This window comes from Coregonus clupeaformis, chromosome 14, assembly GCF_020615455.1.
Source record: "Coregonus clupeaformis isolate EN_2021a chromosome 14, ASM2061545v1, whole genome shotgun sequence".
Taxonomy (NCBI): domain Eukaryota; kingdom Metazoa; phylum Chordata; class Actinopteri; order Salmoniformes; family Salmonidae; genus Coregonus; species Coregonus clupeaformis.
The window spans coordinates 5,789,581-5,813,280 of record NC_059205.1 but is presented as its reverse complement, the minus strand read 5'-3'; the positions used below and the strand labels follow the sequence as shown (position 1 = coordinate 5,813,280).

The 23,700-nt window shown below is 46.4% G+C and overlaps 1 protein-coding gene across 1 annotated transcript; it reads right to left on the bottom strand.

Annotated features, from left to right (window-relative positions):
• Positions 1–13,555: 13,555 nt before the first annotated feature.
• On the bottom strand, positions 13,556–15,037 carry LOC123492390 (piggyBac transposable element-derived protein 4-like). Its single transcript, XM_045224916.1, has one exon. It carries the CDS (start codon positions 15,035–15,037, stop codon positions 13,556–13,558), a length of 1,482 nt encoding a protein of 493 aa, XP_045080851.1.
• Positions 15,038–23,700: the final 8,663 nt, after the last annotated feature.

The following is a 23,700-nucleotide window of genomic DNA, read 5'->3' as shown; positions in this document are numbered from 1 at the left end:
GGCGCTGTTGCTCGCCTTGACTACCGCTAAACGAGTCAGTGATTTGTGTGCACTGTCGACGAGACCCGACTGCCTTGCCATTAATGGCGATCTGAGCAGAGCGGTGTTACGTCCTAACCCGGCATTTGTGCCGAAGGTTATTAACAGTGCATATAGATCACAGATCGTGGAATTGTGGGCTTTTCATCCCCCTCCCCATGGGGAGAGGAGTGAGGAAAAGCTTCACTGTCTGTGCCCAGTACGCGCTTTGGCGTGTTACGTTAGGCGCACAGCGGCGGTTAGGTCATCGCCTCAGCTGTTTGTGTGTCACGGTGCGGCTGCATTGGGTAGACCACTTTCAAAACAGCGATTGTCTCATTGGCTTTGTGAAGGCATTGAGACGGCGTACGAGGCGGCGGGGCAACAACCGCCTCAGGGTATTAGAGCGCACTCCACTCGTGGAGTGGCAGCTTCTACTGCCCTCTCTTTAGAGGAACAGAGGTAGAGGATATTTGTAGAGCAGCGTCATGGTCGACACCGTCTCCTTTTATCCGTTTCTATCTGTTGGATATGTCTTCTAACTCTTTGGCTCGGTCTGTACTCAGCGTGGCTGAAGGGAGATCATGAGCAGGACAGAGAAAGAAAGCAGGATTGTGACCATGTTCATAAGTCCGCTTTTATTAGAAGTAACATATTATGGACATGTTTTCTAACTCTTTTGTTCGGTCGACTTTCAGCAGAGCTGAAAGGCGTTCTTGAGCTAGAAAGAGAGGACAAAGCAGGACCTTGGACAGGTTCCAATCAGGTCCGCTTTGGTTAGGAAGACTTATGTCAAGGATAAGCCTTTTAACTCCAATCTCGATTGCACTCAGCGCAGCTGAAGGAGAATCTTGAGATAGAGGAGAGAGAAGCAGGACGATAGACAGGTCTCTATCAGGTCCGCTTTGGATAAAGAGCATATTCTGTGGCATCTCTTCTGGCTGACAGTGTCAGCATGTAGAGACATGTATTGAGTGGACAGAATGTGAGGTCATTTATCTGATGGTTCAGTTTAGTATGACTGGTATATTTTGTCCCTGCCTACTAATCTCTGGGTTCCATTGAGTGAGTAAGGCGGGCTATTGGACACATAATGTAGAGTGACATTTTATGTCATTCCATTAGTGGATAATAGTGTTGTCATAGAATATTGAGGCACAGCTATCTGCTAGTACAGATTAGCATGGCGTCTATTCTATTGATCTGCTCAATAGCCATTGACATTGTCATTGAGCTAGATGGGGCGGGTCTATAACCGATGACGCGGTATATTGTGACGCCCTGATGGGTTTTTTAGTCGCAGTACTGCGGGAATTGGTTGCAGCCATTGCTGGGCTTGACCTTTTTCATTTTTTAATGAGAAGTGTTAGGCTCGGCAGGGAGTACATTTTGGAGCGTTTCGCTCCGCCTTAAACCACTAGGAGCATAGCTCCCCTATGGGGCGGAGCTCCACGATATAGAACGACTAGTTACCGGAGTGTAACTCCAGTTCTATGAGTGGAGCGGAGCCCCATAGGACTTAAGGCCCTGCCGACCCTCTCTAGTCTCGCTGAAGATAATATCTCGGGAGGCAGATTGAGGGAACGGGTCCCTTTATATAGGGGCACCTGTGCTCCCATTGGCTGACAGGTGTGTGCATAATTTTGCTTCAGGCTGTTCTGCCCTAGGGCAGAGGGTAAACCACTAGGAGCATAGCTCCCCTATGGGGCTCCGCTCCACTCATAGAACTGGAGTTACACTCCGGTAACTAGTCGTTTAAATGCTTCATAGGCATCAATATTCGTGCAACGTTTACCTTCTCTGATAGATTACTGGTCTACTGATGCCACTCTTAGGGTACCATACATAGCTAGCAAAATGCCACACAATCAAGAGTATGCAAGCGCAGAGAGGAGCGTGCCCAATTTGACTGGAGTGCAGTCAAATACATTTGTATTTATTATTACGCCGATTTGGTAGGCTTATATTAAGCGTAGTCTGGTTACAGTGCATTCAGAAAGTATTCAGAGGGGAGAAAAAAGGGGGTAATTTTTAAAACAAAATTAACATACATTTGCACAATGAGCACTTGTTGTCTCAAATATATCGTTGCGGTTGTTGGTTTGCTAGCTAGCGACTTTTTGCCATATTAACATAGACACAGTCAAAACACCTCTAAACAACACATGGTATCAAGACCAAGATAAAACTTGATACAAACGATTCCCCACAGCTTCCTGTCATTGTTTCTAACTATCTGGCCATCCAGAATGACAACAACACACGGCCTTCTGCCTCATTGAAGCGCACACATCGTTGTCAGTTAACCTGTCTATTCTACTGAGCCATAGGTCTTTCTCTCGTTTCCGGATATCCGATTTGGGAAAATCTGGGGAATGCTATATCCGGTCCTAGGTTTTTTCTCAACAGAAATGGCGCAAACCAAGAGCAAGTCCTGTTGTAGCGTACCTCTGTTCGAATTCGAGAAAAAACCAGCCGTATCTAAAGCCTCGTACTTTTGAACTCAACCCGGGTTGGGCTAGCTCAAATTGAATTTCCACTGCCTCCAGAATATTAATGATGTCAAGTTGCTAGCTAGCAAATGTGACTTTGCCGCTAGCTTCGCTAATGTTGCATGCTAGCTAGAAATTGTAAAAAGTCATTTGTAGAAAGTCAGTTAGCGAGCAAAAGGTTGAAGAAATAAGTTAATTAATCCTCACCACGCTTTAACTAATGTTACCCCATACTCCCGATGACAGGCTAGCTAGCTTAATTCCTAACTTTGCTTGCCCTGGCATTGGCTACAAGTTAGCAGGCTAACCCAACACACCAGATGACAGGTTTGATAGAATGTAGCTAGTTAGCTTGTTTAAACTCTGATTTGCAAGCGAAAGTTAGTTAGATAGCATTCTGTTCTGCAAAAATAAAATGAAGGATTCAACTATGTTGGTACTTTGTGTCATGTCTAGCTTGTCCATGTGCTAGCTAATAGCAACAAACCCAGACGAGCTAAACGTGAAAGCATCCAGCAGAGATCAGCTTCTCATTAGCTATCTAAAGTTATTATATTTACTGTTCTTTTGAAATAACATATATCATTGATTGGTCTTAGCAAGCTCTCTGGTAGCAAGCGAAGATTTTTTTCCTGTAATATTTAGCTATCTAGCTATGCAAACATTTGCCTACACTTGAAGCTAGCTAGCTGGGCTATGTAGAAAACAGCTCTAGCTTAGTTTCGAAGAGAGTAACGTTTATTTTTGATGCACTGTAGCAAAGATTTGTATAACTAGCTCCTTGTTCTATCTGTACCCATAGTGTACAGCAGAAACAGTAATCCCTCTGTGTGAGAGAAAGCCTACTTACTACTTTGTTAGTATTCTTATTTTTTATTGTTGTTGCATTGTTGAGAATTTACTTGCAAATAAGCATTTTGTGTATACCATGTACATACGACTAATACAACTTGATAGTGTTAGCCAGATAGAGTGGGCACGTTAGCCCGACGTATCACCACACAGGCTACGTTTTCTACTGTGATTGGTCATCAACGACGGCACCTCGGCTTAATTAATTGTGAAATAATTGAAAGCCTTAGTTTCACTGTCTAATCATTCATAAAACTTGCTTGATATGAGCACGTTAACCCAATGTAGCCAGTGAGCTATATAGCTACACTTCAGTCATTTAGCAATCCTCCTAAATGCAGTGGTCAGTGGATAAACTAACTGATTCGAACATATTTGTCTGAAAACAAACTAGTCACCAGTTTTTGTTGCCCATGGTGTTAACATGTCTAACCAGTTGGCTATTGTAGACCGTGTGCCCACATGACCTCCGGAGTTTGGCCAGTGTGAGCCAGCATGCTAGCTAGCTACATTTAATTCTGTACTCAGTAGCTATCCTTCTTAATGCGGTGGTCACTGGATAAACTACCTACGAGTTGGAACACATTTTGGTGAAAAATAACTTGTTGCCCATGGTGGAATACATCACTGTGGCCCCAAAAATTGTCAAAGACTTCAGTCACCCAAGTCATAGACTGTTCTCTCTGCTACCGCATACCCCCAAGCCATAAGACTGCTGAACAATTAATCAACATGGCCACCCAGACTATTTACATTGACCCCCTTTGACATTGACCCCCCTTTGTTTTTACACTGCTGCTACTTGCTGTTTATTATCTATGAATAGTCACTTTTTCCCTACCAACATACATGTACAAATTACCTCGACTAACCTGTACCCCCGCACATTGACTCAAATACAAATAATTAAAGAGCAGCAGTAAAATAAAATAACAGTAGGGAGGATATATACAGGGGGTACCAGTACAGAGTCAATGTGCGGGGGTACAGGTTAGCCAAAGTAATATGTACATGTGGGTAGAGTTAAAGTGACTATGCACAGTGTTGCCAACTCCTCAGTAAGGAAAGTAGCTATTGGCTGTCCTAAAAGTTGCTAGAAGTCGCTAAATGACGTCATCACCGAATTTGCATAATTGGCCATGTGCATGTAATTGTGATGGACGCTGTAGGAGAGAGGAATAACGTCGTGGGAGAGACAAAGTGAGTAAAAAACACCCTAAATATGTTTAGAACTACAAATGAACTTTCTTTTGTCGATTAGTAAAAATAAAAACATTTACATCCCGCCCCCCGCATGCGCGATTCATTTGCAGTCTGGACGCGGAGGGGTGAACATCTCCTGCGAGGACTGCTGTGCGAGGACTGGGCCGCCTGTTCGTTGAGAAGAGTAAGAACGATACGTGCTTTCACGTCTGTTAAGTTGCGTCAATTCAAATTTGGTATAGGCACAAAAAGAGGTGAACACACGTCTTTTAAGATATACTAGTATTTTAATTAATGCAAACACTTGAATGGTAAATATGATGTTCGTATATACGGGCCCACTGAAAAACCACGCAGGGCAGACAGAGAACTGAGCTATTGTTATAAGTTCTTCTTTAAATACTCTGACAGAGATAGTTCCCGCTCCCTGCTGGGCCTGTCAGAATAGAGATTGGGTGTGGTTTAAACTTACCCAACCTATCGTTGGCGCTCAGGTTGGTCCCAGCCCCTTGGCGCTTCACTGTTGCCGGGCATTAGTTGTTATCTTTACAACTTGTCTTTCGAGTCAGCAACCTCAGACATAGTTTGTTCTTCTTCATTGTAGCAGTACACATGTCCTTGAGCAGTTTAACAAAGAGGCAGTGTGTGTGAGTCACAAGTCTGTCTCAGCCTACCCCCTAACGGTTCCTCACATTAATCACAGCTTGTTATGTTAAACAATCTATATCAGTACAGCACAAACGTTTAATCATTAATGTATTCTTTCTAAGCTAGGCATCACATCTAGTTATAAGAAAATAGATCCCCACACGTCTGTCTCCAAAAGTCTCCAATAACACCAGAAAAAGTTGATAGATTTGTCGCTAGTCGCTTTTTTGAAAATGTGTTGCCAGAGGAGTCTGAATACTCGCTACAGTGGGGAAAAAAAGTATTTAGTCAGCCGCCAATTGTGCAAGTTCTCCCACTTAAAAAGATGGGAGAGGCCTCTAATTTTCATCATAGGTACACGTCAACTATGACAGACAAAATGAGAGAAAAAAATCCAGAAAATCACATTGTAGGATTTTTTATGAATTTATTTGCAAATTATGGTGGAAAATAAGTATTTGGTCAATAACAAAAGTTTCTCAATACTTTGTTATATACCCTTTGTTGGCAATGAGACAGGTCAAACGTTTTCTGTAAGTCTTCACAAGGTTTTCACACACTGTTGCTGGTATTTTGGCCCATTCCTCAATGCAGATCTCCTCTAGAGCAGTGATGTTTTGGGGCTGACGCTGGGCAACACGGACTTTCAACTCCCTCCAAAGATTTTCTATGGGGTTGAGATCTGGAGACTGGCTAGGCCACTCCAGAACCTTGAAATGCTTCTTACGAAGCCACTCCTTCGTTGCCCGGGCGGTGTGTTTGGGATCATTGTCATGCTGAAAGACCCAGCCACGTTTCATCTTCAATGCCCTTGCTGATGGAAGGAGGTTTTCACTCAAAATCTCACGATACATGGCCCCATTCATTCTTTCCTTTACACGGATCAGTTGTCCAGGTCCCTTTGCAGAAAAACAGCCCCAAAGCATGATGTTTCCACCCCCATGCTTCACAGTAGGTATGGTGTTCTTTGGATGCAACTCAGCATTCTTTGTCCTCCAAACACGACGAGTTTAGTTTGAACCAAAAAGTTCTATTTTGGTTTCATCTGACCATATGACATTCTCCCAATCCTCTTCTGGATCATCCAAATGCACTCTAGCAAACTTCAGACGGGCCTGGACATGTACTGGCTTAAACAGGGGGACACGTCTGGCACTGCATGATTTGAGTCCCTGGCGGCGTAGTGTGTTACTGATGGTAGGCTTTGTTACTTTGGTCCCAGCTCTCTGCAGGTCATTCACTAGGTCCCCACGTGTGGTTCTGGGATTTTTGCTCACCGTTCTTGTAATCATGTTGACCGCACGGGGTGAGATCTTGCGTGGAGCCCCAGATCGAGGGAGATTATCAGTGGTCTTGTATGTCTTCCATTTCCTAATAATTGCTCCCACAGTTGATTTCTTCAAACCAAGCTGCTTACCTATTGCAGATTCAGTCTTCCCAGCCTGGTGCAGGTCTACAATTTTGTTTCTGGTGTCCATTGACAGCTCTTTGGTCTTGGCCATAGTGGAGTTTGGAGTGTGACTGTTTGAGGTTGTGGACAGGTGTCTTTTATACTGATAACGAGTGGAGGACACAAGAGCCTCTTAAAGAAGAAGTTACAGGTCTGTGAGAGCCAGAAATCTTGCTTGTTTGTAGTTGACCAAATACTTATTTTCCACCATAATTTGCAAATAAATTCATTAAAAATCCTACAATGTGATTTTCTGAATTTTTTCCCCTCAATTTGTCTGTCATAGTTGACGTGTACCTATGATGAAAATTACAGGCCTTTCTCATCTTTTAAGTGGGAGAACTTGCACAATTGGTGGCTGACTAAATACTTTTTCCCCCCACTGTATATATAGCGACAAAGTCGCTAAGTTGGCAACACTGTATGCATAGATAATAAACAGAGAGTAGCAGCAGCGTAAAAGAGGGAGTGGGGTGACAATGCAAATCTTAGTCTTATGGCTTGGGGGTAGAAGCTGTTAAGAAGCCTTTTGGACCTAGACTTGGCGCTCCGGTACCGCTTACCGTGCGGTAGCAGAGAGAACAGTCTATGACTAGGGTTACAAGTAAAAAGAACACTAGCATAGGCTAGCATTATGCCTGTTGTGACTGTATTATTGACAAGTCCTTCGTGAGCTAGCCACCTAGTTGACGTTAGCTCATGGTTTGAGTAGTCATACTTTTTCACGCGATGACATGCTAGCTAGCTAACGTTAGCCCACCAGGGCAGGAAATTAGCTAGCTACATCTCACCTGGTCGGCTCTAGTTAGGCCCCTTGGTTGGCTACATTAGCTAACGTTGCACCGTAGCTCACCGTGTAATAGTCAGACTTTCCCAACAGGCAGTGACATGCTAGCGAATATGCCTAACGTTAGCGATTAGCACTAACTAGCGAATGTTAAATATCCCTGCCCTGGTGGGCTAACATTAGCTAGAATGTCACCACGTATAAATTACACGAACGGTGAGCTAACGTTGGCTGGTTAGCTCACAAAGGACTTGAGAGTTCAATGTTTTCCTCATACAAAACACAGAAACGGTTTTGTTCCACGAGTGCATCTTTTGTACATGACTCATCAAATGACCTGTAAAGTAAGTTAGAAATGTCAGCAGGGATGGAAATGAAGCTAGCCCGAGGCTAGTACTTTTCAGACTGGGCTAGTAAGACAATGTGCCAAACTAGCCTGACCCAGCAGTGAAATGTAATTACTGTTTTTAGAAGGGCATTTGGGAATCTGCTACTTAATAGCTACGAAAAAGCGTCTTGCTTCTGACCAGCAGCTTTAATGTCTTCTGACCAGCAGCTTTAATGTCTTCTGACCAGCAGCTTTAATGTCTTCTGACCAGCAGCTTTAATGTCTTCTGACCAGCAGCTTTAATGTCGCCTTTCGGTTTGGAGAAGGGCGGGTTGGCTGTGTGAGAAAAACGTCCACTAGAACGGCGCTTGATAAAGCAGAATATCACGGCTGCCCAGTGAATGAGGCGATTGGCAAAAAAGCTCTAGAGGTTGTTGCAGAGAAAAAGGTCACAATGTAGAACTGGCGCCAGCGCAGGATGCAGCGTTGTCTTTTCCCTTTCATGTGGCTCTTCGACGCCGATTCACCCATTCTTGCAATGTCAAAATCTGACGCATTTTATAAGTATAATTTATATTACATGACTTTTCTATTGTCTGAAATTGCATTATCACATTGACAGTCCTGTTTGCTCGCTGGAGGAATCTTGTTAGTAAATTTGAATAACACATTTCACATTGAAAGGATATTATGCGTGTCCCAATCACAAATTAGATAGGGACCATAAATCACATTTCTATAGCTGCATGGATTATTTGGAACAGGGGAATTATTTTCCAAGGGTATAATAGCTGTCAAGTGTTCCCTTGGGTGGGAAAGATAGACTAATGAAAAATAGGTGTAAACTATGTGTCATCCTATGAAGTGAACGTTATGTTGCATATCCCTATCTGATATAATTTATTTTTGCACAGAGTTTTTAAACCCAGAGGCCCAACAGGCCGATACTTCCAGGAACGCATAGCGAAACAGACTCAACAGACCAGACCAGGGTTTGGAAATTCTATGGGAGGTGTTACAGGCTTTGGTTGGTGTTACACCTGTGCTGCCTTGTCATCTCGTTAGTCAGAAGGTGTTTTCACCTGTGCTGGCACTGAGGATATTTAAGAGCGGCTGGCCCAGTGCTCCAGTTGACTTGAGAGATGTGGAGGGTTAACACCTTTAGTTGGCTCTCCCTATTTTAAACAGTCCTTTATCTGACCTTCCTTGACTTTGTTTTACTAAACTTTTTGGTTTGCGTCCTATTTTTAAGTTTGTGGGTTTTTATTTTATTTCCCTCTTGGGGAAATTTAGTGGGCTCTCATGGTGGGTGTCTTTCAGGTCCCAGTTGTTGGTAGTCAACTATCAGTGGACACCCCCATGAGTGTCTTTCAGAACTCCTTCTAGAACCCCTTTGTTCCCCCTTCTGGTTTCTTGCTGGGGAACGTAACAAAATGGGGGCTTGTTTAACATGAGTATGTTAGTCGCTCTAATCACCTACTCTGAAGCTCTGCTGTGCCCAGATGAGTGCTCAAAAGACACTTGTGGTAGTGGTGTACGACTCTTGGATCTTTGGAGTCGTCTCAGACTCGTGGTTGGAGTTGAAAGGAATTTTACTCTTGCTCGACTCCCAAAACACGCTGAAACGGCCTCGCCAGCCTTTCGCCCTTCCGCCACAAGGTCAAGCCCTTCTCCTCCTCACTCGGCTTGACCCAGTCGAGGAGGCGAATGAGATCTGTTAGGGATCTCCCTGGCGATGGCTCCTGGACACGCTGCTTGGTCACATCTTGGTGGGATTTTCTGTCACGATCGTTGACACATGATGAAGCGGACCAAGGCGCAGCGTTGAACGTGAACATATTTATTTAATAAATGATCACACGACCAAAACAACAAAACGATGACGTGACAGTCAATGGTCAATAAACAAACCAAACACGAACAAAATCCCACAAACCCGAATGAAAAACAGACAGTTTAAATATGGCTCCCAATCAGAGACAACCAACGAACAGCTGACACTCGTTGCCTCTGATTGGGAGTCACTAAGGCAAACATAGAAAACAACAAACCAGAACCCCCAACATAGAAACACACCACATAGAACAAACACACCCTGGCTCAACAACTAGAGTCCCATAGCCAGGGTGTGACAACTAGGAAGACTACATCATTCTAGAGGACTGACATGAACATGACGCTGCCCATTTGCTCATCAATTTAATCCTAGGTGATTTGTAGGAACTACAATATCTTAAAAGGATCCCATGGCATGATGCGGGCGCAATCTACGCTGATAAGCCTATTCTTTGCCATGTAGCCCTATTCAGACGGGTATTACTAGAGACATTGGTTCTGGAATTATTATAGAGGATGATTCACACAGGCTGTCTTTCCAAACTGCCCCCTGTCATTCATTTTTTTCGAATTGAATTGACCCTTATGACGGAAGCCTGGAGGTTTTTATTCTAGGCGTGAAGATATTTCAACGTCATGTCCAGACGATAATAGGCTACACTGATAACTCGTGCTAGGCTGCCAAATGTACAGGTCTCCCCATAATATTTAAATTGATGTGCGATAATCATTATTTTAGCAATCCGTGGTAGATGTCCTTCCTAATAACAATGCCCCCCCCCCCACCCTGCAGATTTTGATCTGCTGAACTGTATTTGCACTTGACTGTTTATGGATGAGAAGGTGAACTTGCCACTTCCAGAAAGTTTAGTGGGGATGCTGCTTTGCCATTTATTGCTTAGATCCTATAGGTTCACTCCAACCCTAATCTAGTGCATCTGTTTTAATAATTAGCTGGTTGATAAGCAAATCCGGTTAGGTACAGCTGGGGTTGGAGAGAACCTACAGGAAGGTAACTAAGTACAGGGTTGGAGAGCCCTGACCTAGGACATCAACAGCCAGCCAGGGTTTTATTAAATAAGCTTATAGATGGGCACAATACTTTTTCTTGCACGTTTAGGGCTAATTAAACTGACATATTTGGCGACGTTAAACTTCACTGGCGCCAGGAAGAATAGCATAGCGATACTCATTGATAGCCTGCCTAATACTGTAGTTTCCTTACAAGTTTAGCACGTTATTCGATACTAAAAACCAGCGTAAGCACATGGAATTTGTGTCAAGGAGGCATTCACCCATAGGCTTTAAACCGTGAACATGCTTGAACTAAACTGAATGGAAAATAACTCAAATTACATAGTACATTTACAGAAGCCAATAACAATTAGCCTAGACGTCAATTAAAGTAAAGTTATCATCAGGGTGGGAAAAAGGTAAACAGTGAAATGTATGCAGGGCTGTGGGTGTGTCACGCTCGTTTTTAGACCAAGGTGCAGCATGGTATGCGAACATTTTAATATAACTGAATACAGATCAAAACAAACGAACGTAAAGTTCTGCACGCTACACAGCTGCTAACCAGAAACAAGATCCCACAAACTAAGGTAGGAAAATGGCTGCCTAAGTATGATCCCAATCAGAGACAATGATCGACAGCTGCCTCTGATTGGGAACCACACCCGGCCAACATAGAAACACAAAACCTAGAATGGACACCCCAAATCACACCCTGACCTAACCAACTAGAGAATAACAGGGATCTCCAAGGTCAGGGCGTGACAGGGTGTGAGGATTGTCCGACTGATAAAAAATGGTAAGATGACAGACTACTACAGTCAGGATAGTATAGCTGTTATCCTAACATACCTAAGACATTTAGCACAGTCTTCAATACATTAGATTAATCAAGAGTCAATGACTTGACACCATTATGGTAATTGAAACTGCCATTTCCTATCAGGAAAAGCTGCAGAGTAAGGCTTTGTCTTAATGCCACTGATGATAAACACCGTTTTGTGTCAATTCCTTTGTCGTCAATATAATTGTTAACATTGTCTGTAGAAGTTGCAGAAACAAAGACCTACTGTAGCTATGTAGGCTACCAATTGTCACTCATCAAATAACAAAAAAACAGACTGACGGTATGAGAATACATTGGTCATATTATAAATTAAACTACCAGATGCATTTCTCTAAGAAATGTGAAAACAAAGATATAGAGTTAGGCTGCAAATGGGCTTGACAGGCCTGGAGTTACATTTCAACAGTCAGACCACCTACAACAAAAGAAACCCCACAAAAGAAACCCCAACCAAACATAATGATAGTTACCGGAGTTGTAACTCCAGTTCTATGAGTGTAGGTCTGCTCCTATTGGTTTACCCCGCTGCCTAGGCAGTGAACAGCCTGAGACCACACTATGCACACACCTGCAGCCAATAGGAGTACAGGTGTCCCTATAAGAGGGGATGATTCCCCTCCAGTGTTGCCAATTTAGCGACTTTGTCGCTATATTTAGCGAGTATTCAGACCCCTCTAGTGACACATTTTTCAAAAAATCGACTAGCACCATAACTTTTTCTGGTGTTTATAGGAGACTTTTGGAGACTGTGACGTGAAAACACGTATCGTTCTTACTCTTCTCAACGAGCAGCCGGTGCTGCCGTGGGCCCCACCCCCGTCCCAAAGCACTCACAGGCGGCCCAGTCCTCGCGCTGCAGTCGGCGCAGGAGATGTTCACCCCTCCGCGTCCAGACTGCAAATTAATTGTACATGCGGGAAACTGCTGCTGGCTGATCCCGCCCTGGCTTACATTCAGAGCAGGATGTAAATGTAAAATGTGGTCTAAAATAAATCACTGCATTTGACTCACACAGCCTCAGTCACTTACTCACCTCGTCCACTGTGTGTGTGTGCCTCTCTGTGACATAAGCTAAACATCTAGCTGGCTAGTTCATCCTGTCTCAGTCTAAACGATTAGTTACCGGAGTGTAACTCCAGTTCTATGAGTGGAGCGGAGCCCCATAGGGGAGCTATGCTCCTAGTGGTTTACCCTCTGCCCTAGGGCAGAACAGCCTGAAGCAAATTTATGCACACACCTACAGCCAATAGGAGTACAGGTGTCCCTATATAAGGAACCCCGTTCCCTCAATCTGCCTCCCGAGATATTATCTTCAGCGAGACTAGAGAGGGTCGGTAGGGCCTTAAGTCCTATGGGGCTCCGCTCCACTCATAGAACTGGAGTTACACTCCGGTAACTAATCGTTCTATATCGTGGAGCTCCGCCCCATAGGGGAGCTATGCTCCTAGTGGTTTAAGGCGGAGCGAAACGCTCCAAAATGTACTCCCTGCCGAGCCTAACACTTTCCATTAACTCTTCGGAGTCTGGAGCTTTTTTGGCCGTTTTTGGGTACCTTCAATTTTGCCCTGATATACTACATAAAGAAATGTTTACCAGACCAATGTTGGGTATCTTTTTTTTCAGCACAACCTCACCTATATGATCTGTTAGTAAGTTTTTCACTTTGACATACTATTTCAACACACTGGACCCAAACACACACAGAAAACACAAAGTCCGTTTAGAAAAAAGATGGTTTTTTTATTGTAAAACCCTCAAACATGGTGAACCAAGCATTTAAAAAGCTTCAAATTGAACCACAAGGTGCAAATATGAACATATAAAAGTATTTTGGTGATATATACAAGCAATAAATAACTATTTACAATAAAAAGTAGGTATAACCACTGGCGTTTTTCTTCTATTCTAACCCTAAACCTTTTTGTGCCACTCCTCAAAACAGTTTCTGTCCAAAATGAAAAAAAAAGCTTCAAATTGAACCACAAAGTGCAAATATGAACATATAAAAGTATTCTTGAGATATATACAAGCAATACACAACTATTTACAAAAAAAGTAGGTATAGCCACTGGCCTTTACCCTATTTGTGCCACTCTTCAAAACAGTTCCTGTCCACAATGACACAGAGAGCCACATCACAGGCCTTGCACTTCCATGGTGTGACAAACCTCTTCTTGTCAACTTGTTTACAGCGTTGACAAACCCTGCGGCCTGCTGTGGCTTTGTCTTTGGCCTCTGCAACATTGGCAATGGCCACAGAAACATGGCTGGTGCTTTTTTGAAGTGGAACCCCTGTCTGGGTCACTCCGCACAGCTGGGCCACAAGTTCTGCCACAAAGTTCTTGTGCGTCATGGGTGTGACCTGTTGGGTCGCACTGATGTCACAGTGCAGGATGTATGCATTTGTTGTAAAAAAAAAAAAAAAATGCAGGAAGAGGGTACGGTACCAGCGAGCAGTTCTGCGATGGGTTGAGTAATACTGGAGAAGCTGGTCTGACAGGTCAACCCCTCCCATGTACTTATTGTAGGCCATGATGGGGGTAGGGCAGGGAATGTCTTTTGCTACCCAGCGTCCAGGTCCTTCCTTCACCTTCCTCTTGATTGTCTCGCCCGAAAACGCTGGGTGGATTGTGGAGCACACCGACACCTCCCGCGTATCCATCCACTTCACAAAGACCAGGCGATCCTCTCTGATCCATCTCACAGACCCCCTCTTCGATTTGCTGGTGAGGGCATTTTCTCTGCCACTAGGACACCCTTTTCTGTTGCTTCTGTAGGTCCCACAGGCTCCAAACTTCATACTTCCCAAACTCAGGAACAGTTTTGGGCTGGTGTAGAAATTGTCCATATAAATATGGTATCCTGTACCAAGATGTGATGGCTGAATGAGGTCCATAACAGCATCATATGAAAGTCCATGCACGCTGGGTGTGTGTGCTTTCCCAACATACACGTTGAAGTTTAGAGTGTAGCCATTGTTAGACTCTGCCAACACAAAGAGCTTGATCCCCCATTTGTTAGGCTTGTCCTTCATGTACTGGGTCATGCCAGTTTTGGCTTTTGTAGCCACCATCCTCTCGTCGACTGACAGTTCCTTCTTAGGATGGTAATGAGCCTGGCAGGCAGTGCGAATGTCGTCCATCAGAGGTTTGACCCTGAACAGTTTGTCATGCTGGGGTGTACCTTTGCGCTGGTCATTTATGACATCCTCCTCTGGATCACTTAGGTGGATGTTCCATGAGATGGACCGGAATCTGTCTCTTGGCATGACCTTCGCTGGCAATGAAACAGACAATATGTGGCTTTGTTTCCAGTAGTCCTGGATACTAGGCAGAGTCACCAATGAGGTGTAGATGAGGAGACCCAGAAATCTGTGCAGTTCCTCCACATCAACGTCAGTCCACTGATATTTGCTCCCCTTCTGCTGATTTCTTGCTGCCTGTTTGTTGGTGTTTCTGCAGATTGTCCTCATTGTCTCTGCGGCGAAGTAGAGCAGGAAGAGGTCCTTTGGTGTGTGCCCTGAATGCAAATCCACCTGGGCTCCTGGTGGTCTGCGGGGCATGAACCTACTGGCTTGTGGGGCAGTGTCAGGATCAGTCTCTGTTTTCCATGGCTCAGAGCTCTGTTCTGGCTGTGCTGCTGACTGGGCTGGAGATCTTGACCTGGTCTTGGCCTGATCCTTCCTTCCACGCCCCCTCTGTGATGGCCTCCGTCGGCTTGTTGTGGGGGTGGGGGGCTGTTGATGGCCCAGGCTGCTCGTCGTCAGTCGTCGTCACTATACAAAACAGGTAAACGGATTCAAGATTATTCAAAGTTCAAGATGTTCATTGGCATTTGCACTACAGTGAAGTAGAATAGAATACTATAGTAAGATAAACGAAAGCAGTAAAACAAATTCATTTTAGAAAAATGTTTGTCTTCTTACCTCACGTTTTCAGCAACAAAATCAGGGTCCTCAAGTCATCCTGGCCACTCTCATTGTCTGACGACGAACTTTCCAAAGTTTCTTCATCGCTCATTTGGAATAACAAGTCGACGGCTTGTTCAACGTGAAGTGTGCGCCTCATATTGCTTCACAAAAACGATACTGCTGACAATAAAACTCTTGAAATACTAACAATTGAAATACTAACTCGTGAAAAACTCTCCAAAACTACTCATGAACTGAACTAATTCCTCTCGTTCGTTCTTTCGCAATGGCTAGTTGTCATGGGAATGAATGTTTATATACTCGTGTGCATCCTGAAGAACCGGGTTAGCACAAGCACACGTTTTTTTCCGTTCCTTTTTATCACAAAAGACGACAAAGTTATTATAATAAATGCAAAGCGCTCATAAAAGAGCGCATATTTTGACGCACTTTTTTCATGGAATTGAAATTATCATAACTTTGGTTTTAGTTGGTGTATTTACATGAAACAAACACTCAAAACGTAGCTTCGGGTCTCCATTTCTGCATGAAATCGACGGCAGCCCTCTGCGTCACTTGGTTTGGATGCTGCGCGGTCCTAAAGCCGGCCCGCGATTTGAACGCGCCGAAGCGTTCGCCGACTCGGAAGAGTTAAAAAATGAAAAAAGGTCAAGCCCAGCAATGGCTGCAACCAATTCCCGCAGTACTGCGACTAAGAAACCCATTAGGGCGTCACAATATACCGCGTCATCGGTTATGGACCCGTCCCATCTAGCTCAATGACAATGGCAATGGCTATTGGGCAGATCATCAGAATAGAAGCCATGCTAATCTGTACTAGCAGATAGCCGTGCCTCAATATTCTTGATAGACCGCCTTACCAATTCAATGAATTTCATAGAATAGTAGGCAGGGACAAAAAATATCAGTCATACTAAACTGAACCTCAGATATATGACCTCACATTCTGTCCCCTCAATACATGTCTCTACCATACTGACACAGCCAGTCAGGAGACATGCCGCAAAATATGCTTTCACCCAAAGCGGACCTGATTGGAACCTGTCCAAGGTCCTGCTTCCCTCCATCTCAAGATTCTCTTTCAGCTGCGCTGAGTACAATCGAGTTGAGAGTTCAAAAAGCTTATTCTTGCCATAACAAGTTTTCTTCACCAAAGCGGACCTGATTGGAACCTGTCCAAGGTCCTGCTTTGTCTACTCCCTTCATCTCAAAATCGCCTTTCAGCTCTGCTGAAAGCCGACCGAGTTAAAGAGTTGGAAAACATGTCCATCCAAATATGTTACTTCTAACAAAAGTGGATTTATGAACATGGTCACAATCCTGCTTTCCTTCTCTGTCTTGCTCAAGGTCTCCCTTCAGCCACACTGAGTACAGACCGAGCCAAAGAGTTAGAAGACATATCCAACAGATAGAAACGGATAAAAGGAGACTGTGTCGACCATGACGCCGCTCTACAAATATCCTCTACCTCTGTTCCCCTGAAGAGGGCAGTAGAAGCTGCTACTCCACGAGTGGAGTGCGCTCTAATACCCTGAGGTGGTTGTTGCCCCGCCGCCTCGTACGCCGTCTCAATGCCTTCACAAAGCCAATGAGACAATCGCTGTTTTGAAAGTGGTCTACCTAATGCAGCCGCACCGTGACACACAAACAGTTGAGGCGATGACCTAACCGCCGCTGTGCGCCTAACGTAACACGCCAAAGCGCGTACTGGGCACAGACAATGAAGCTTTTCCTCACTCCTCTCCCCATGGGGAGGGGGATGAAAAGCCCACAATTCCACGATCTGTGATCTATATGCACTGTTAATAACCTTCGGCACAAATGCCGGGTTGGGACGTAACACCGCTCTGCTCAGATCGCCATTAATGGCAAGGCAGTCGGGTCTCGTCGACAGTGCACTCAAATCACTGACCCGCTTAGCGGTAGTCAAGGCGAGCAACAGCGCCGTCTTGATAGACAGCATTTTGAGGGGTATTTGATTCAATGGCTCGAACGGCGACTTACATAGCGCTTCGAGAACCAGAGTCAAATCCCATCGGGGCAGCGTAGCTCTAGGCATTGGCCTAAGCCGTCGCGTTCCCAATAAGAAACGTTTCACTAATGGATGACTGAACACGCTTTTCCCGTTAAACCCTTCATGACCAGCTGAAATTGCCGCTGCAAACACTCGAATGGTGGAGGGCGATTTCTGCTTATCAAACATAGACTGCAGGAATGAGAGCACACTCTCTACCTGACAGCTCATGGGGTCTACGTCCTGTGTGTTACACCACTGTGAGAAAACATTCCATCTGCTCGTGTACATCCTGGAAGTGGAACTGGCCCTAGCGCTCTGTATGGTTCTGATCACTGCATCAGATAACCCACGGCGCCTCAACCTGTCCCGTTCAGGAGCCAAGCCTTCAGTGGTTGACCGATTATGGGCCACTGCCCTATCGAGCCTCCCGCCTGGCTCAACGCGTCTCGTCGATGTGGAATTGTCCAAGGTGGCACAATCAACATCTGACTCATCTCTGCAAACCACGGAGCCCCCGGGCGATCGGGCGCTATCAGTATCACTGTTAGCTCCTCTGATCTCACCCTGGCTAGCAGTGGGAGAATGCAAGACAGCGGAGGGAATGCATACAGGAGAACTTTCGGCCACGGGCAGTGCGCGAACGCGTCTCTTCCCAATGGCGGCTCGTCCTGTTGTCTCAGGGAGAACCATAGGGGACACTGCGCGTTCACACGTGACGCGAACAGATCCACCTCGGCTCTCCCGAATTGTTTCCAAATTTGGAGAACAATGTCTGGGTGCAGACACCACTCGTCGTCTCGAGGACCCCCTCTTGACATGAGATCTGCCCCCTACGTTCAAGTAGCCCGGAATGTGCGCTGCTCTCAACGAGCGAAGGTGCTTGTGAGCCCACAGCCACAATTCCTCTGCCGCCCTGTGGAGGGCAGGAGACCTGACCCCTCCCTGGCGATTTATGTGAGCTACTGTGGTCCGGTTGTCTGACCAAACCAACACATCGCGACCCCGAAGGGTAGACGCGAAGTGGTTCAGGACCAGTCGAACCGTTTCCAACTCCAAGAGGTTTATGTGCCGACCTGATTGAGGCCATGCACCACCTATCGCTTGAGACTGACATGTCCCTCCCCATCCAGTTAGACAGGCATCTGTATACACTGGAATGTAGGATGACACCTTGCCCATCGGGACTCCGTGCGTGAGAACGCACGGGTTCCTCCAATAGTCCAGGTCTGCTCTTAGCGAGAGAGGAACCACCACCAACCGATGACGTTGACGCACTGGGTCTAGTCTTAGTTGGGCGAACCACCGCTGTGTTCTGCGCATGTGCAGAAGCCCCAGCGGTACCACAGAGTGGGCTGCCGACATGAGACCCAAAAGTGACATGATCGATAGCGCCCGTTACTGTGTGATTCGGACGACACTTCCTCAGGGCTAGTACCAATGCTGCCCTTCGAGGGTCCGAAATTCGCGCCCTCATCATTACAGTGTCTAGCTGTAGTCCCAGGTAGACTATCTGATGACTGGGCCAGGGTGCGCTCTTTTTCCAATTCACAGCGAACCCCAGACGCATGAGATGAATCACTGTCTGTGTCGTGTGCATGAACGCCAGCTCTGCTGACGGGGCGAGAACCAGCAGGTCGTCTAGGTAGGCTAATATCCTTATCCCTTGACGACGCAGGCGGTTCCAATGCCGCCTCCACACATTTGGAAAAAGTTCGAGGTGCCAGGGCGTACCCAAACGGCATCCTCGTGAACTCGTACGCCACCCCTTGAAAGGCGAACCGCAGAAACTTTCTGTGGCGAGATTGAATCGGCACATGAAAGTACGCGTCCTTTAGGTCTATGCTTGTACAAAAGTCTCCCTTCTGGACACATTCCAGTAGACGTTTTGTCGTCAGCATTCGGAAGGGCCGTTTGGTTATGCTTTCGTTTAGAATGCGTAAATCCAAAATCGGCCTCACTCCCCCGTCTTTTTGGGCACTAGGAAATAAGGCGAATAGAGCCCTTTGTTCCTCTGCTCTCGGGGAACTACTGTGACCGCCTCCTTCGCCAAAAGTTCCGTGATCTCTGACATCAGAGCGGCTACTTTGTCCGGCGTTTTCATCACCGTTTCCACCACTCCCCAAAACGGGGGTGGGGTTCGGTGGAATTGGAGGGCATAACCCTTCTCTAACGTCTGTTCTAGCCAGCGTGAGAGGGTACAGCTTCGTCGCCACTGCCAGCAATGCAGAGAGAGCGGGCGTGCACGAAGCTGTGGTACATCCAGTAGGAAGGACCTGTATTCCTCTATGGCCCTCGCCGCCGCTATTCCCCAGCACCGAGTTGGTGGAATAGCCCAGGGTGGGCCCCCCTCGAAAGGGAGAGGAAACATCAGCTGGTTCTGTGTGAGTCGGAGGCCTTGATACGTTAGTTACGCCTGTAACTCCAGTAATCCGGCCCTCCGTGAACGCAGCACGGTTCTGAACTGCGCTGGCTGAGGCATTAACCTGAGACGGCGCGCTCTCCCCGAATAGCGATTGCATCATCACGTCATTGTCTGACTGAGACTGCCGCTTGCCTTGAGACCCATCCATTACAGCACTCATCTGAGTCTGAAAGGTGTGATCTCTGACTGGTACCACACGGTGGTGCCATAATACCTCTTTACTGGTCTCATGCGTCTGCTCCACAACACACTCAGTGAGTGGTGGGCTGCGCTCAGAGCCATGGGCATTGATACGTTCATGATAGACCGGAGGCGTCCATACCTTGGTTACACTTGTAACTCTGGTATTCCCGCTCTCCGTGAACGTCGCACGGGTCTGAACTGCGCCGGCTGAGGCATTAGCCTGCAGCAAGGCGTTCTTCCCGGCTAGCGGCTGCGCCTTCATGTCACATTGGGACATAGACAGCTGCCTGCTATGTGAGACCTTTACTACAGAGCTCCTAGGAGTCTGTAGTAAGAGATCTTTATTAGGTGAGCTAAGGCTGCGCCTTGCTACCTCTTCCCTTTTCCTCTCCTGAGCGCGCTCAGCAACGCACTCTAGGTGGGTTGAGCTACACTCAGGATGGTGGGGGGATACCATAGAACGTGAAGTGTTCTGTACTTTATGGAATAAATGTCTTTCATTGACAATGTCAGTGAGACTCCGCTCTTTATTCACATAAAATAAAACGCCCTCCACGCCCTGAACAGTGGGGTGGGGGGGAACAGTAGGCTCTTGAGCGTCGTACGCCGGGCCATCTCCCGTTCTCGCCCCCTCGCCTCGTCACAAGTGCCGTCTCTTCTGGGAGGCCTTTCGGTGCTGCCAGGCCGGCTTTGTGACAACCTCTCTGGTCGGCGGAACCGCTGCTGCCACCGTCGCTGCTGGAGGGGCCGAACCCGCTCTCTTGCCGCCTGTGGTGGGCGCCTGTCGCCTGGCCCGTCGCCTCCCTGCTCTGCTGGGGGCGTTTGAGGTGGACGGAACTGTCGGGGCTCTGCTGGCCTTCATCGCCAGCGGCAGATGCTTAGCCAGATGCCTCCTCTCCTCGTCCAGCTTGGCGATTCGTTCTGTGGCGTCTTTCACAGCGAGGCCAAATAGGCCTTCGCTGGAGACGGGGGCGTTGAGCAATGAAGCTCTATCAGTCTCCTTCATAGCTGTCATAGACAGCCAGAGGTGCCTTTCCGTGACCACCGAAGTGGCCATGGTCCTGCCCGCACAAATGGCTACCGCCTGTGTCAGGTGGAGGATGGCTCCAGAAATCTTGGAGGCCTCCTCCACCTCCTCGCTGGTCAGCTCAGACCTTCCTGTCGTAAGACGGGATAGGGAGGCCGCGAGGATGGCGATGTTGTTCGCCGCCGATACGCTCTGGGCTCCCAGCGTGAAGGATTTCTCAGCCAAAGTGGCTGTGAACCTATCCTTCTGCGCCGGCAGAGTGGCCTTCTTGGAGGCGGCCCAGGGACTCGAACCCGGCACTAAGAACGCCGTCATGGCGCCTTCGAGCCTGGGGATTCCCCTAGCTGCCCACTCATATCCGTTCACTCTGGTGAATGGGGTGTACGCCCTGGCCGGCGAACGCGCCGCCAGGGGTGTCCCCCACGAGCCCTCGACATATTTACCAAGGGAGGGCAAGGCTGGAGCCATTGGCTCAGCTGCTCTCCTTGGTTTAGAGTAAGGGCCGCCCTCCATCAGATCCACCTCCATAGGGAGGGGAGCTGGGGGCAGCGCAATCTCCAGTCGGTTGGTCGCCTTCTCAATGAGTTCCGGAAAGTCGGAACGCAGAGAGGCTGCTGCGAAGGACAGGGCTTCTGACCTAACAGAGCCCATGTCATCATCGCACAAGGATCCCTCAGACCTCACGCTCTCTGATAGAAAGGGGGTCTTGAAGGCAGGTGCCAGAGTATGGGATTGTCCCACTGGAACATCCCTCTCGGCGCCCTCCTTGTCATCCTCTGATTCTGCACTGTCCTCAGATATCTCCGAAGCGGAGGCGAGTGTGGACAGGGCATCATCCAGAGGGACGTCCTCTCTAAAAAACGCCCAGCGCTGCTTCCTCTCCTTCACAGGAAGGAGGGCGCAGGAGGCGCAATTAGGAGGGTTGTCGAGACCGTCCTTGGCGTGCTGCGGTCCCAAGCACACGAAACATAGGTCGTGGGGGTCCGCAGCGGCCATGGAAGTACATCGACAGAGGGCCCTGAAAAGGGCCTTTGGGGGTGGATAAGTTGGTGCGCTCATTTAGGAAGACGTTGATGGCTGGATATCAACGTCGAGATCTTCCTGAGTCTTCTAGGCTTCTTCTCTAGTCCAGTCGCTGAAGATAATGGGAGGCAGATTGAGGGAACGGGGTTCCTTATATAGGGACACCTGTACTCCTATTGGCTGTAGGTGTGTGCATAAATTTGCTTCAGGCTGTTCTGCCCTAGGGCAGAGGGTAAACCACTAGGAGCATAGCTCCCCTATGGGGCGGAGCTCCACGATATAGAACTAACTAAGTCGCTCTGACTAAACTGTACACTCAAATACAGAAAGTTGGCATCAAAACCTGAATTCAAAGGCTGGTTGAAGCCATTTATTGGAGATGATACACGGGCATACTGCCTGTATTGTAAGGCTGATTTCAATGCCAAACTTAGTGATGTAAAAAAACATGACAACTCAAAAACATACTCAAAAGGCAAAGCCTTATAACGATAGTTACCGGAGTGTAAGTCCAGTTCTATGAGTGGAGCGGAGCCCCATAGGGGAGCTACGTTCCAATTGGTTTACCCACTGCCCTAAGGCAGCATCAGCCTGAGACAAAATGATGCACACACCTGCAGCCAATAGGAGTACAGGTGTCCCTGTAAGAGGGGATGCCTCCCCTCAATCTGCCTCCAGAGATATTTATCTTCACCGAGACTACACAGCAAAAAGTCCAGTATTGAAGTAACTCCCACAGAGTTGATTTCAACACTTTGTGGGTTTATATAGGTCCACACTCTCCAGAGTTAAATTAACACTTTCAAAATAGTTAAACATTTAACACTGCAGAGTTCCTCTTTTAACTTGCAAAATAGTTAAAGTAACACTAAGGGATTAGACAACTAACACTGTTCAGAGTTAATTTTTAAAAACAATTTGTGTAGTGTAAATTTTACTCCCTAAAGTGTCAGTTATCAACACTGAAAACATTTTAAAATTAATTAATTTAATATATACTTATATTAATAAGAATTAATCACAAACAATCGTTGTCAAACATTTATTTGTGCCTTTTCTCCCTTGCAGTCAGTTGAATTAAAACATTGTGAATGAAGGTATAACGTACGTACTTTCATCTGAAACATTGTATGAGCTTTGAATATCAAACGGTTTATGAAATTTAAGCTCACATTTTTAGTAGACGTCTTTACGCACTTCGTAATACTCTGAATGCATGATGATGGTCATCATAATTCTCTGTAAATAGCTTGTTTGTCAAAAAAAAAAATTGATCTTCAACCAAAAGTAGACTTGCATGTCTTCTTCCATTACACTGCAAATAACTAGTCCAGCTTTATTATCTACACCATCTACTTTAACCCAACTAGTTGAGAAAACATATTTTGACAAGATCGTTTCAAGCATTTCATTGTTGACGACGTTCTCATCTCTGAAGAGAAAATATTTTAATTGGCCCATACTCATTTTGTTTGAGGGTGAAGGTTTCCCAGTGATAAGCAATGGCCATCTGATGCTTTTTTAGCAAGTGATTTGGTTATGTTTTTGAAATGTTTAAAACAATCTTTAAACAGCTTGTGTTTGGCCTCAAACCTCATACACCACATATCTAATAAGTGGCC